This window comes from Netta rufina, assembly GCF_964035555.1.
Source record: "Netta rufina genome assembly, chromosome: 13".
Taxonomy (NCBI): domain Eukaryota; kingdom Metazoa; phylum Chordata; class Aves; order Anseriformes; family Anatidae; genus Netta; species Netta rufina.
Window position 1 is genome coordinate 13,762,232 of NC_140136.1, and position 15,263 is coordinate 13,777,494.

General features: G+C 38.2%; 1 protein-coding gene across 2 annotated transcripts; it reads left to right on the plus strand.

Annotated features, from left to right (window-relative positions):
* Positions 1-1,071: 1,071 nt before the first annotated feature.
* Positions 1,072-15,263, plus strand: LOC311214170 (receptor-interacting serine/threonine-protein kinase 2-like). 2 transcript variants are annotated; one of them, XM_084294639.1, is made up of 13 exons: positions 1,091-1,164; positions 1,630-1,731; positions 2,449-2,614; positions 4,799-4,952; positions 5,147-5,302; positions 5,438-5,586; positions 7,339-7,388; positions 8,440-8,601; positions 9,387-9,472; positions 10,974-11,042; positions 11,716-11,881; positions 12,321-12,467; positions 13,848-15,263. In XM_084294639.1, the coding sequence occupies exons 3-13, from the start codon at positions 2,463-2,465 to the stop codon at positions 14,165-14,167; spliced, it is 1,611 nt and encodes a 536-aa protein (XP_084150765.1). In that variant the 5' UTR covers positions 1,091-1,164; positions 1,630-1,731; positions 2,449-2,462; the 3' UTR covers positions 14,168-15,263. The 2 variants fall into 2 exon arrangements, with proteins under 2 accessions (XP_084150764.1, XP_084150765.1); XM_084294638.1 differs by lacking the exon at positions 1,630-1,731 and having other exon boundaries at positions 1,072-1,164.

Below are 15,263 nucleotides of genomic sequence, written 5' to 3' on the forward strand. Positions count from 1 at the left end.
GTTGTGGCTTTGCCTAGCTAAATCTAGAAAATCTTACAGGATGGAGACCCCACAGCCTGAGTGGCCCACTGCTGCGTTACCCACCTGGTGGAAAAGCTTTTTCTAGCATCTGACCTCAACCTCAGAAATTGAAACTTCTCCCTATGCCACTGGCTGCTACCTGCCCCTTGGCTCTATTTTCATAGTGGGTTTCCAAGTGGTTGCAGACCTCTAGAAGACCATCCCTTAACCTCCTTCTTTGCCTGACTAAATAAGCCTAGCTCCCTCAATCTCTGCTTCTAAGTTATGCGCCCTAGGGCCCAGACAATCTTGGTTGTTATCTACTGCATCCTCTCCAGTTTCTCAACATTTTTCTTTGAACCAAATGCCCTAAAACTGACTGTAGGATTCTAGATGCTGCCACACCATTGCTGAGGCATAATTTTTTTTACACCATTGTAGAGGCATAATGAGTTCTCTCACTTTAACTGTACTTCTAACACAGCCTGGTCCACAATTTCCCCATCTGCAATGAGAGCATGCCGTGGGTTCATCATCAACCATAACCCACCATAACCCCCATATCCCTTTCAGCTAGACTACTGTCAGCTAATGGATCCGGATTTCTTTGCAGACTAACAAAACCCCCATGCTTACCTCCCTTCTAACCAAAGAAATGACAATTTGAAGCCTGTTTTAAGCTCTACTTGACTTACAAATTTTAAGGGGATTTTGTACTTGGGCTGTAGGGTTGATGTACTGCAGAGATAAGCACTGGCTACAAGATCTGTGTACAGCTCTAAACACATCTATATTTGGCTTGGATCCAATACAGTGTTTTTCAGTGTTGTACGAGCTTTCTTTCCCTGTTGGGATTCTTCATGGTGTGTGGGGAAAAAAACAGTTATCCATAATATTTTTCCATAATCTCTCTCGATTATGGGCAGCTAACAAATCAGCCTGTGAAAACACAGCTGCGGTCACTAAAGAGTTACAGCGTAGATAACCTACCAGGAAATTTTAGATGTTTGCAGGCAGCCAATAAAAGGAGAGATAAACAATACAGCTGACTCATAGGCAGCAAAGCTCCAGCTGTCTTTGAGTGCTGTATGAAACAGACTCGCACCGGGTATCTGCAGCAGTTTCACTACAGTGTTTGTAGTTTTTATGCCTGTATTTTTGGAGGTAAGTGAACTTTAGCTTGCAATTTCTTTTACTTGGACATTTGAATATTAGCTTAACTTAGAAAAGTTTCTCTTGTCCCAAGGAAAACATCTTTGCTACAGATTACTCTGAAAAATTGCCTTTAACATTAGGAACATGAAATGAATGGCTTTATAACAATCTCCCTCCTGCCCACCCCAGCTAAGGGAAGATGACAAACTTGGCTGAGGCTTTTAATGTCCTTTATTGCAGAAATTGCTGAAGAAACACTGATTTTGTGATTTGTCAGTGAGCTTTGAAATGGGTGTAGGAGGAAAAGCATTAAAAAGAGTAGATCTATTGGAAAAATGGCTTTAGTACCACACTTGCAAGTTAGGGAAACTTTCTCTGTAATTTCATTAAACCATGTCATGTTCTGTGATTAGTACTTCCAACAACTTTAGCAGCCTTGGTGAAGTGCTGCCTAAATAAGATCTCTCATTTTAGGGTCAAATTCTTTTGGAGACTACCAGCAAACAAGTCTAAGTCCAGGTGTGGAAAAAGAAGTAGAAACCTGAATATAGGGACAGTGTTCCTCAGCATGTCATGGTTTGTAACAGAACAACTGAATTGCTTTTCATTTATTTTTACAGAATCTCTAGTTAAACAAGGTTTTGCAAATCCAAAAAGGAGCTGGTTGCTATCTCTTCCTTTTAATCTAAATAGCAAACTAGTGAGAGTTTCAAGAACTGTTATAGCTGTACTTAATTCCATTTTAAATAGAAATACATAAGTTCAAGAATGGTTTAGATCCCATATTCATTATTTTAGCCTCTTTGTACTATCTTTGGAGTTCTGAATAAATCATTTTGATTACTTAAATGTTTGTTTGCGTTATTATGTACATGGTACTTGTGGGTCCCTTCCATCTCAGGATATTCTATGAAATTACATTTCTATCCATCACACAACTGATGGATACTAATTTGTTGTCTACATAATTCAGTATCACTTTAAAGCCACATTTTATATTATAAATAATGGCCCTGCATTTCCAAGTGATCAGATGGAAATATGAAAAAAAAAAAAAAAAATTAATTAGCACCTTGTGGCCTGGGATGGTAAGTTATGGTCTGGACAGTCCTCTGCAATTGGCACATTTTCGCTGTCTTTTTAAGGAAAGTCTGATACAGAGTGGTAAAAGGAATTACCTTTTAGGATTAGGATAGTGGTTATTTGGGAAGGGGTGGTGCAACTTCACCATGCTTTATTGGTAGTGACAAAAAGTAGGCCTAAAAACTTATTTCTGCTAATTTTTCTCCCAAGGCAGCCATCTAGAAATGGCCAAACCATTGCCTGTAGTAGCCCAGGAGGATTTGGATAGCTTTACCTTGAGCAGGACAGGCTCAGGCTTTGCACTGAAAGCCTTCCATGTTTCATGGAACACACAGATCTCCGTGAGGCTGCTGACCAGCCAGAATGCTACAGAGAGGTACGTGTCTTCTTTGGTCTACTATCCATGCAGGCTGGCAACACAAAACTGCACTGATAGTACCAGAATGAATCATGGCATGCCCACAATCATCTGACCCCAAACATCTCTCCATTCCTAGAACTCCCAACTTGCCAAGAGGCAAATCAGATGCAGTAATACTAAAAAACAAGCTCTACTTCTTTTTATTTTTATTTTTTTCCTTTTATGAGTTTTAGAAAAGTAGAGATTAATCCTGAAATCATTCATTATCTCCATTACAATAATGTCTTCAGACCCTGACCAGTAATATTGAGCATGCCACGTATGGCATTACACTTTCTGGAGAAAGAGACCTCAGCTGATTTTCATCTAAACCAGCAAGTGCACATGAGGAAATAGAGCAGTGGAAGGAGGGAAGGATAAGGGTCAGGGTTGCGGAGCAGTGAGATGTGTATATATGTCCCAATTACAAAACCACACCACTAGCAGCTGATGGGCATCTGCCTATCTGCCACAAAATTTCAGTGGGGTGACAAAGGCACAGAAAGTTTCTGAGAATAATTCCAAGATATTCTGGATGAAGCAAGACACAAGCATTTTAGGGGAAATCACTGACCTGATTGTTTATCAGGAAAAGAGTCTGATATGCAGTAATGGATTAGTTACAACTCATTTGTTAACTGAGAACATTGCAATTGAGGTAACTTTTGTTAAAAGTAAAATTCAGATGTCTTAGTGGAATACATAGTGTTTAACTTCTTCCATTATGAAGACAGGAGGAAAAACAGTATTTTAGATTTAAAAAAATAAACTTATTTGTTCCTGAATTCTGGCAGCATTTGCTGCCATTTTGACAGTATCACTGTCAATTTAAACTGAAAACTTAAATACGTAAGGTTTTGTTTTGTTTCTAGGGAGCTGCTTGGTTTTTAGGCAGTAGAAGTTTAGCAATTTTGTAATCTGATCTAATGTTATTTGTTTAGTAGCTAGTTTAAAGAAAAATCAACTCTCCATCTCCTGTTCACATTTTCTTTAAAACATAAGCTGTAATTAAATCAACTCACAGTAATCAACATCTTGCTCCTCTTTGAATTTAACATGCTATGCTGATTTGGTGGCATCTTGTCACTTAAACTTCTTCCCTAAGACTGAAGCCTGTGCCCTGCTTTTCTCTCTGCTACCATTCTGATCCCTTGTTTGCATCACACTGGGTATAGGAAAACAAGGAGAATAAGCTGCAGCCTACTCTGCCTGTAAAACTTTCAACTGTGTGCTGATGATAAATGCTTAGATTTGTGGAAATAAGTGCTAAAACAGGTGGGGCTGTGAATTACTAACAGAGATTGGCTTACAGGCTTGTGAATCAGTACCACAAATATGAGAAACAGAAACTGAAGTCTGATGACTTAGGATAATGAGAATGAGCTCCAGGTCTGTTGAAATCAACTGAATTTTGAATGAATTCCAATGGATTTTCAGCTCAAAAGTAACACAGATAATTACAAACAAATATACAACAAAAGCTGAAAGTGTGGCAGGAGTTATTTTCCCTAAGAATGCCCAATTTAATCAACAATGCGGTGTTTCCCTTGCACAAGGAATTAATTGCCTGGAGTTCTTGGAAAAATCTTACTCTTCTCATGATCAAAGCAAGGCTTCATTACACCCTGTAAATGCAGACTACTTGAATTCAGGTATGCAATCCAACTGCAGCTGAACTTAAATATGACAAAGCTATTGGAGTAATACTGCTTTTAGCAAATATGAATTCAGTTTGTCATGCTTTGACAAGGCCATCAGATACACATGGAAGCTCTTAATTTCCTTGTATATGTGGGTCTCGCTAAAAGCAAAAGGATACAAGTTCATGAGGGAAAACTTGATTTTTCATAATCTAGCACCTCACGTATCAGCTTTTTCCCATCTTAGCATTTCAAATGCTGCTTCAAACTGTGCTCCTGTGTTCATGCTAATCTATTCAGGGTTCTCTTACACTAAGCTAGGAAAATACACTACACAAGATATTGCTTTATTTTCTTACAGTGGTTTGGAAGATGGCACAAGCCAATGTAATTCTACCAATAAAACCAGTATTGTGTCAACTGTATGGTTCTTTCTCATTTCTATCATCTACATGATCTTATGTCTTGCTGAAATTCCCTTCAGTCTACCCAGCCTCTAATCTCAGCTCTCTTTTTACAGGGAGAGGAAGCTGCTGCTTCAAGATATAGCAATTGTCAGATGCTGTAAGTCTGAACGTCTCCTGCCTGCTCTTGGGATTTACCAGTACCATGGACTTGTGGGGATAGTGACTGAGTGGATGAGCAATGGATCCCTCCACTCGCTCATCCATGAGGTACGTAGGAGAAGTAATCTTTTGTGACAAAGCTAATTACAAGCTAAGCCAAAAGGGAGCAACCAGCATGTAAATTATGGACAGTAGTCACATCTGCTATTCAACTTCTGCATTGTACTTTTGTTTACTGTCAAAATGAAAATGTGAATGGTAGAAGTTTCACTCTAGCAAAACCTGTACTTTGTGTTCTTTAGCATCAGCTGTACCCAGATCTTCCGTTTCCCTTGCTCATAAGGATCTTGTCAGACGTGGCTGAAGGGTTGCATCATCTTCACAGCCTCAAGCCTGCTTTTTGCCACTGCAGCCTTAAACCTTCCAATGTCCTTTTGGATATGCAGTACAGAGCCAAGGTGGGAACTTTTTTTTATAGCCTGTTTGTGTGAAGTCCAGTGACTGCCCTATAGTTGCATGTATTTATTCTAATAACAAACATTTAGCTCTGAGATGGAAGTACTGTTATAAAATCTTTTCTCCTGTCTCTGTAGATATCAGATTATGGTCTAACCAACTGGAGGAAACAGCAGCTGAGGTCAGACCTGCAGAACTGCAATCAGAGAAAATGCCAGGATTTAGTGTACATCCCTCCTGAAATACTCAGAGGCGGCCTTCCTTCACAGGAAGGCGATATTTACAGGTAAATGGGATTTCTAAGGGCAGGTCATACCTGGTCCTTACTAGATCCTATAATGTTGCTGAAATACTTATTTGCAAAGACACTACAATAAAAATGCCAGATTTATATAATGTAATCAGACAGTATTCCATGTGAGGCTGATTACAGCAGTGAATTAAATGTGAAATTCCCCACATTTGGTGAATAATATCCTATGGTTAAAAACTGTTCTACAAGTTCTTATGTAAAGTACTTACAAATGGACCCAAATTTTTAAGACTAATGTAGCTGCCAGAATATTTTCCAATGCCTTTAGGAACCTAGTGACCACAATTCATGTGGTTTCTAAGTGTGAACTGTTGTTGGACTTAATTTCAGGAAGAACTGTTCATGCCCAGATAAAAATCCAGACCTCAAGTGTCCCACTAAGGTCCCAAGCAACCTGCTCAGATAATTCACTGAGCCACTCAAACATTCATTCTTCTTAACTTTAGTAGTTTATGCAAATGAGTAAGACTAGCTACTGTCACATCTGTTTTGGAACTGTAAAATATTTTGTAGCTGTCTTGAAAAATGAGACAACCTCAAACTGCAACTATTTTCTGTATGGACATGCATCTTTATAATCTGTTTTTATGGAGCCTGTGGACTAATGCTACAGGTAACTTTTAAGCAAATAAAACTCCTGCTTTATTGCCACAGAGACAGGCACTAAGGTGAGTCAAACAACACATATGCTTGAGACCTATAAATGATGCAACTGATCTGATTTTTCATAAACACAAGACTTTTGTGACAGAAGAGAGGAGGCTTACTTCAAGTGCCATAATTAGTTTCCAACATGTCATTCTTATTTAATTTTAGATGCTCAGATATAACTCAGTGCATGAGAAGTGCACATCTAGATAGTGGTGTAATACAGAAAAGTGTCATATGAAGTATGGCTTAGTTGCATGTAAGCTACATGCACATCCATGTTACACCGTATTTTCCTAAGGGGTATTTAAGTAAAAGCACTTTCAGACTTTGTGGAAATATAACAGAATAGGGGATTCTCTTACACATGTAATTTAGCAGTACAGCAAGATATATGAATATACAATTAAGTTTATTCTAGAATTGCTTCTTCCACTGTAGACTGCTTTACTTCTGACTCATCTAGCCTGCTTTTTCTCTTTCTGCAGGCTTCTTGCTTCTGCCTCTAATTTTTCAGATTGAGGGTTTAACTGTATTTTAGACCACCTTAGATGTGGGTTGTACATACAGAGCTATGGTATCACTGGAATACTTCCTAGTCCATTAGAAAAGGAAAAAAGTATCTGGATCTCCAGCAAAACTTGCTGAAGAAAACAGACATGCAGGGGATGAGAATCACGTTTTTGGTAGCTTAACTGACAAGCCTGTCGGTACCTGCTATTATGTCCCCTTCTTGCTATTTAAATTACTTGAAAGCAGAACAGAAGTGACAGAGGGCAACAGAAGGTTCTGAAATCTTCAAGAGTAAATGTATTGAAGGTAATAACCTGAAATGTGATTCTAACTGATCCTATTCAAAAAACATATGTGTATATATAGTTCTAACTTGATTTATTGTAAGAACTGCTTGTTTGAAAATCAAAGCTTAATGCAGAGAAATATCTCTTCAAATTAGGAAGAACTTTTATAGGCTTTGTCTTAGAAAATTCCTGTCTTAAATCAATAAACTTGCTCTCGGGAGTAATGAGAACATAAATATGGATTCCAAGTTAATGAATGTTCCTTCATGTTTTTCAGTTTTGGAATAATGTGTTGGGAGAGCCTAAGCAGACGGAAACCTTTTGAAGGTATTAATTTCTATTGTTCGTGTATCATTTTATCACAAACAGCATTGGTTTTTTTGGATGTCCCTTTGCCTTCTATTACTGTTAGAGCTAAAGATCAGAATCCCTCAGCAGATCCTCTGTGTCTCCCGGAGGATGACCTTTTCTGCAGATGAAAACTGTAGCTTCTTACGCAACTTGTAGCATTTCTCTGTGCTTGTTGAAGCACTCTGTTACTCATTTGTGTTTCCTGATTACCTTTAGGGAGAAACAATACCCTTATTTTTCACTGTCACTTCAACACCAGACAATGTTTTGGTGACAAGTAGCTAACAGGATGTGCAGTATGCTCACTTTAGAGTTGCCATGAATTTCAAATCCCCAATCAAGAAATGCCAGTTTGTGCTAAATTCTCTTAAAGGAGAGAATCTTACCTTCTTAGATAATAGCAAGCAGTTTTAAAGAACATGGTTTGTAAAGCACTATGCAATAATAGTCAGTGGAGAAGGATGATCCCTATTTTATGCAGGTTGATGCCAAAGAGACCCCTTTGCTATGGGCTCAGTTCTGCGTGGCTTGCTGATTAAAGGACTCCTATGTTTAGTAGGCTGAGAAGGACCTTTCAAAAATATTGTATAGGAATAGTAGGTTAATATTCATTCACACAGCTTTCACTTATGCCTGCCATCTTGTGGTTGCCTGAAGTATTTTTTCTGTACAATAGGATTGATGTTCTTACAAGGTGTAAAGCTTTATATAAACTGTGTGCTTAGGATATACCCTAAATAATCAGATGTATATCTGAGGGGTCTGTGCATGTAGTTTACAATGCATGGGTACATCCATTTGTCATTTCCTGTTAGGACAGTTCTCTCTCCTGAAATGTCCTGTTGCAATAACTAGTTACGGTTATTGTTAAAGGCTAACATCCATTAACTGCAGAGTAAATATTTATTTTTGCCTCTAAAAGTAGCCCTTGTTTTAATATACCTGATATAGCTTATGATGAATATCACTTTAAAAGTTCTGATGTCTTTAATGTCTTTTTGTGGTGACACTTTCCCATCCATTGCAGGTCAAACAACCCTGCTGGAAGTTCTGATGGGAATCGGCAACGGCTTACGGCCTGGGATTTCGGAGGAGTTTATACCAAGCAATTTGCCCCAGAGGAACACGCTGTTGCACTTTATCACTCTTTGCTGGCATCAAGAACCAGATTACAGACCACATACTGCAGGTAACATTCAGGGTTGGCTTTCTTTACAGAATCTATACTTGAGACGGTCTTACTGGGAACATTGCTCTGGCACTCCAAATCAATGACAGAATATCTGAAGTGGAGGGCAAAGCAGCCTTTACATCAACCTCACAGTTATGTAGATTTTTTTTATCTGAAGCCTCCTACCAGAGGTGGCTTACTGATCTCTGAGATTATATTTTAGTATAATGCTTAAAAAATGGGGGGGAGGTGGGTCTAAAGAAGAGGATATTGGCTAAATGCATTAGTCTAACAAAGACTGACCTGTCTTAAGCATTTCTCATTTCCAGTGTTTAACCAGTTCCCTGTGAGGTGTGCTACTGGTATTTGTTAGTGGAACTGTTATGTTTACCCTGTCTCTTTTTTAATGAAAACAGAACAAGAAATATTAAGACTATGATACTTGAGGACTACTAAGCAAATTTTCAAAGCTAGACATAATGCAAATTGTTTCCTCAGCACTTACATATAGTTTTACTGTGTTAAATTTATATATTTGTGTGTAAGCCTTCTGCAAGGGCACATCTGTATAAACAGTTAAGAAAAACTGATGGTTCTTTAGAATCAGTTCTAAAAGGAAAGTAAAGCATGCATGAGGTACAAGCTGTATTTGAACTGATTTCACTTAGTTCATCTAGCTGCTCAACATAATGAAGTTAATACTCAATAGCATGCTTAGTGAGGTTAGTTGCAATACACTGTCTAAATATATACACACTTTCATATGCAACATGCTATTTTAAAACGCTTTATTCCTCCTGCAGAATGTGTAGACCTTCTAAATGGAATTTTGACTACTATAAATAAGGAGGCAATATCTAATGCAATCTACAGTCTGATGGATGCAAAGGTTAGTGCAAAATTACATTTTGTTCCTGTATAAGGATGTTACTTGATTCTTCAATTACAGTCGTTGTGGTCCAAAACGGGAAAAGGCTTTGTCTTTACTGCTTTACTGAACATGCCAGAGACTACCTTTTGGCACTTCAAGTTCATTCAGGAATTGTGTTTTTTGTTGTTTTTTTTTTTTTTAAAAAAGGTATTGTAAGGTTTTCTGGCTGGTCTTCTCTAGAAACTGTCAATTGCTACAGAGATTATAAAAATGATAGCTTCTTGCCAGTCACCAGCTGTAATCAGACTGGAAAACATGAGTGAGAACAAATATCAGCTTCAAGCAGAACACACTAAGTCTAGGATCAAGGCCAATTTTTCTTGTATGTACTGGTTAAAGATATTTATTCCAAAACCTGACAGTGTTAATACCTGCTCCAGCAATGCACTCTTCTGTCTGCTTCACTGTTTCTAAGTTGGCATGTTTCAAATGTAAAACACTGCATGTCCTCAGGTCTAAGAGGGTTCTCTGATACCTCCTGAATGGATGGGGAATGGTAAACAACTGAGGAACACAGCTAACTCCATATTAGCTTATGTTGCCATAGGAAATCTGGCACAAATCTGACTGCCACAAGAATTGCTATAGCCTATCTAGTTAACTTAGGCACAGTAGAGAAACTACAGTGGCACATTTCAACCCTTGACCAAGTATTCCAACTCCATCTGGACTTACAAAACCCATTCTGTATCACTGATTTTGTTGCTGTGTTTATGTGAGCTACCTACGTTACTGCATGCTAAATTGTTTCTACATGTTGCAATCACATACTGGGATTATAAAACAGACTTGATCAATGCTTTAATAGGTGGCATAGCTATACTTCACATCACTTTATTACCATTTATATTTATGGAATACTTGGCAACATGTAGCTAAATAATACTTCAGTCTCCATTGAGCAAGACTGCTTTTCTCTTTGCTAAATTAGCAATGACCATTATTTATTGTTCAAGTAACTAGACAAATAATATATCCAAAATGACTGGGAAAAAGCTACTGGAAATTCTTGAAAATTGCTCGATTCATTAACTGGTGAATTGTGAAGAGCTGGAACAAATCTGTTGCAGACATACAACATAGAAAAAAGTTACAAGTGTAAACACATCCTTATTGCAGACAGTTTGGCATATGAAACACAAGATGGTCCTGCTGTTTAGATACTTGGAGGACATGTTATAGCTAGCCCAATGTAAGTATTTCACTATAGGGCTATTCTCACCTTTTCCTGCATGATCCCAAACTGGATTTTAAAGTAGAAACAGTTACAGAGTAGATTTAAGTCAGATTCTACAATTCAACTTACATGTGTTAAAATGTGAGGCTGCTCTAGTTCACTATCACCATGTATCAGCATACCCAAGAACATATAGTGTCAGTGTAAATTCCTGCTCCTGACAACTGTGAATTGAGCAAATATTGGGTATTCTTATAGGCATTCTTGTACTACTTTTTCTAGGAGACAGCAATTAATGCATGCAAAGGTTCAGAAATCTACACGTTGCAGACAGGCATACACAATTCGGAGGTGAGTACATGGCATGCATCTGAGAGTTTTACAAGAGTACTTCATGAGCTTCTTGTTTCTCCTGACAGTGCTGACACCACATAATAAAAACACTCTACAGCTAAGTGTCCTAACCCTATCCCTTGCTAGGACAACTACATCCAGTTAACCAACAAAACCCTGTTTTACCTTCTAAGCAGCAGACTCTGCTCTTGCAAAAACAACCTTATCCACTTAACAGTCACTTTGAACCACTCCTTGAAAATGTCCTAATGAAATGGCAAAAATCTAGCCTTTCTTGTGGTGTTTTCAAAATGTCATCTGGGAAAAAAGCCTGAGGCTGAATTCTAGCATCTGCAACTAATTTTCTTAAAGAGCAATGACAACAGCTTTGTGATCGCTCCAAAATACTGTTAACTCCCATTTTCAAAGTGATTTTGGCACTTGTTGCAGGCTTGCCAATACCAAAAGAACTGAACAGGATAGAAGTAAAATCCAGGATAGCTAGCCTACAGATCTGTGCTGCCGCAGCATCACAGGCAACTAGCTGAAGTCGAATTAAGCATGTCTACAGGTTCATACCTACCTTACTCTGCTCTGTGAAACAGCCTTAGATTTCAAGAGGAAAATGTTTAGAAAAGGTTTTGGAAGAGCTTCCAAGAGGATAATTCTTCCCTATTTTCATCTCTTTCAGGTCATATGTCCACAAAAGAACAACAAAGTAACAAGCAAGAAAATCCCTCTTGTACTACCAAGCTTGTCAACTATTCTACTTGATAGCAATACAAATCATGCAGGAAGAGAAAATATTCCTGAGATGGATCCAGCCAACTTCACCCCACAGAACGCAACAAAGAAAGGTCTTTACCTTGATGTATATATTCAGCTCCAACTATTCTAAGAAAAGGATAAACATTACTAGTTGTTCACATAGGCACATGCATTTTCCAAGTACAATTGTCCATTCTCAGAGCTTTGCCACCTACTGGTATCATCTGAAGCATGAGCTCACTGCAGAAAAGCAGAGACACTGTGGTATCTTTTGGTTAAGTGTGTAGATCAAAAAGCCTCTCTGAAAAACTTCAGAACCCTGACCCATAATATACAGCTGCCGTTCCTTGGCACATCAAATATTGCCTGTCAAATTTGACAGAACAAATACATTCTGGAATCTGTTGCCCTGTGTTAGAAGGAATAACCATATTTTCTTATCAGCTAATTAGAAAAGGAGTTAGGTTCCTGTTACTGTTCAATTGCTGTTGCAATCCAAGGGTTGCATCTTATTCTTTTTTTTTCTAGCTCACCCAGGCTCTGACTGCAGAAAATCTTTTTGTACTCCTCCATTATCTGGTCCAATGGCAGGCAAAGAAAACAGTCAGCATAAGGACCCACCACTGGCACTTAAGCACAAACAACAAACTACGCACCCTGAACAAGCAGTGACAGGTAAGACTCCATTTCCAGTTGAGAGGACAACATTCTCCCAGATCAGACTTTAATTGACGATCAGATTGTTTAGAGATTGGTAGAAACAGATTTTTTTTTCCTGAATTCTCTTGCACACTTGCAGGTATTTTTAGAGTAATAACTGCCAAAAACAATACAAATGTCTAATGAAGCTATTGGTACATGTCCTCAGAAGTTCAGGCATTGGCTACTGTGAACATTAACTTATTGTTTTCCAGGTTCATATCCAGGCTGAGAACAGGCCTGGAAAAAAAAAAAAAAAAAAAAAAAAAAAAAAAAAAAAAAAAAAAAACAGAAAATATAGCACATAAGATATGAAATACATTGTTTGTTAAAGTCAGGAAAAAAAACACAATTGGGGGGGAGTTTTAAGGTGTTCTATAGTGCTACAGAAGTAGGTACTGACAAAAAAAAAAAGGGGGGGGTGTGACTACAGAGAAGGGGGAGGAAACATTCATTTCCTTTCTTATGTGGTTTGGGACTTTCCTACTGAGCTGGAAACTGCCTAGTAGGAAAGCTTCTGACTTGTGAAGCCTGCTCTACTTATAGGTGAAAAGCTGTTCCTTGTTTTTTTGTTTTCAAATTGGCCTATGATAGCTCCTACGTCTGGCTGGCCATTCTTCTCCACTTCCATTTATTACTGAGAGATGGCATAAATTCAGGATAAAGCAGCAGACTTGTCCATACAGGAAAAGTTCATTGCATAACTCTACTGTCCAGACTCAGAAATAAAGAGGACAGAGGCATGTTCTCCAAAGTAACAACGGCCTGCAGCTATTAATTTTCTCTTGGTGTATGGTATTTACTGGACATCAAAAACCTTAATGTTGGTACTGAGTATTCTAATAGGCATAAGCCTAAGCTGTCTGTGAAGAGGCAGAGCACAGTGCTCTTGATCATTTTTGCGAGAAGTATTAGTTTTGTTACTAGTTCAGCTTTGAGATATATGTTCGATTTCCCACTTTCACAATACATTTCAAATAGTACTGCTGTCCTGAACTACCTATTGGCTGTTCTTCTACTTTCTACAGGAAAGTTTTCACCCAAACTGCATTGTGCAAGTTTTGATCTAGAATAGGGCCAGACCTGAAAATCTCCTCCCTTCACACAATCCAAACAATCTTTAAAGATGCTTATCTTCTGTAATATGTTCTTCATGAGTTTCAAACAAAAGATGGAAATACATTGTAGTTGTTATAAACAAAGAACACAAACTAACTCTTCCTATTCCTTTCTTTCTCTACTAAGTCTATATTTCTAGGAGCTACATTTATCAGTGTTGATACTACCACTTTCTAACAACTTCTGGAAGAAATGAACACTTAGTGGATCTTGTTTTGTTTCCTTTTTTTACTCAAGGTCCTTGCTGCAAAGGAAACTGCTGTCAAATATTAACCTGCCAGAGAGGAACCATACTGAGCTGCATGACAGAAGGACGCCTCAACCACATCCTTGATGTCCTTCGCTCACAGCAAATGCTGTCTCGAATGGATTATGAAACAATCATCTCTTACCCCACAGTGACTGGCCGTGCTCGGGCATTGTTAGATGTTTGCCTTTGCCTTGGAGAGAGGGCAGCACAAGCTGTAGTGACTGTACTTACAGAGACCAAATGCCGTCCTCTGGGACGAGGACATTGCACAGACTGTCCTGCTGAGAAAAATAGGCTGCTGCTGTGACTTTTTTGAGGTCTGTTACATGGACCAGAGCACTGGTAATTTGGAATGGTAATGATTCACATTCATTCCTCACAACCTGTTGACTGAAGTCAATTCTGCCTGCAGCCCATGATTTTAGTCCTCTAATGGAAAAAGCTAGCTGGATTAAAAGGTCAAGTCAACCAACTGTCTGCAGAAATTAACAAGACTGGTATAACAAATTCTAATTTGGACCTCAGAGACTGGAGGAGTGTAATGTGTGCCAGAGAAAATATTGTTCAAGTCAGATGACACCTTATTTCGTTGATTTTGGAAGACTGGAAAATGGATTGAGTTCTTTTGAGATCACAGTATAGAAGAACAGCTATTACTAAATCCTTCCAGCTAAGCACACTGAAGAACAGAGTACTGGATGAAGAGAAAAGTGAAGCTCTGTGAAGGACAGGTGTTACTGTGAAAGTCTTAAAAGAATTAAGAAATACTTACTACACAGCGCCTTAAGTAACTCTAAGAAAACTTACATTGTGCATATAAATTATTTTCACTCACAAATGGTCATATGCTCTGAAAACAGGGTACTGATAGTAGCGCTTCAGAGAGGTGGGCCTAAAACATTTGGTAAATAGAAAAATGTTAATGCCTTACATCCATACTGCTCTCCCTATGACTATAGCTCAAATGTAAAATTAAACCAAGTAGAAGAGGTACCAAGCTGATCACTTTTGAAATGGTGGTTCTGTTGAACTGTAAAGGAAAGTAGAAAATTATAATGAAATTATAATGAAAATGAGATCGTAAAAGATGCTGGTTTTTGAAGGCACAATGGGATTCCTTCAAACTGCAAGGCACTAGATTAACATGAGAAAACTTGTTATACACTCTACAAGTGTTTCAGATGCAAAACTGTTTCCCTGCATTGCATTTGTTCTCTCTACAGTTTCAAACTACTGATCTACTTCAGTAACTTCAGTAGTTTGGCAGGTGGTAATATTAAATTTAGTAATGATGTGTTTTCTAGGCATGCTTAAGATAAGAGACTTGTTACATCACAGACTATAATACTGCTGGAACCATAAAATTTAGCTATCATTTTTTATGCACATTCATTAAGCTTTAA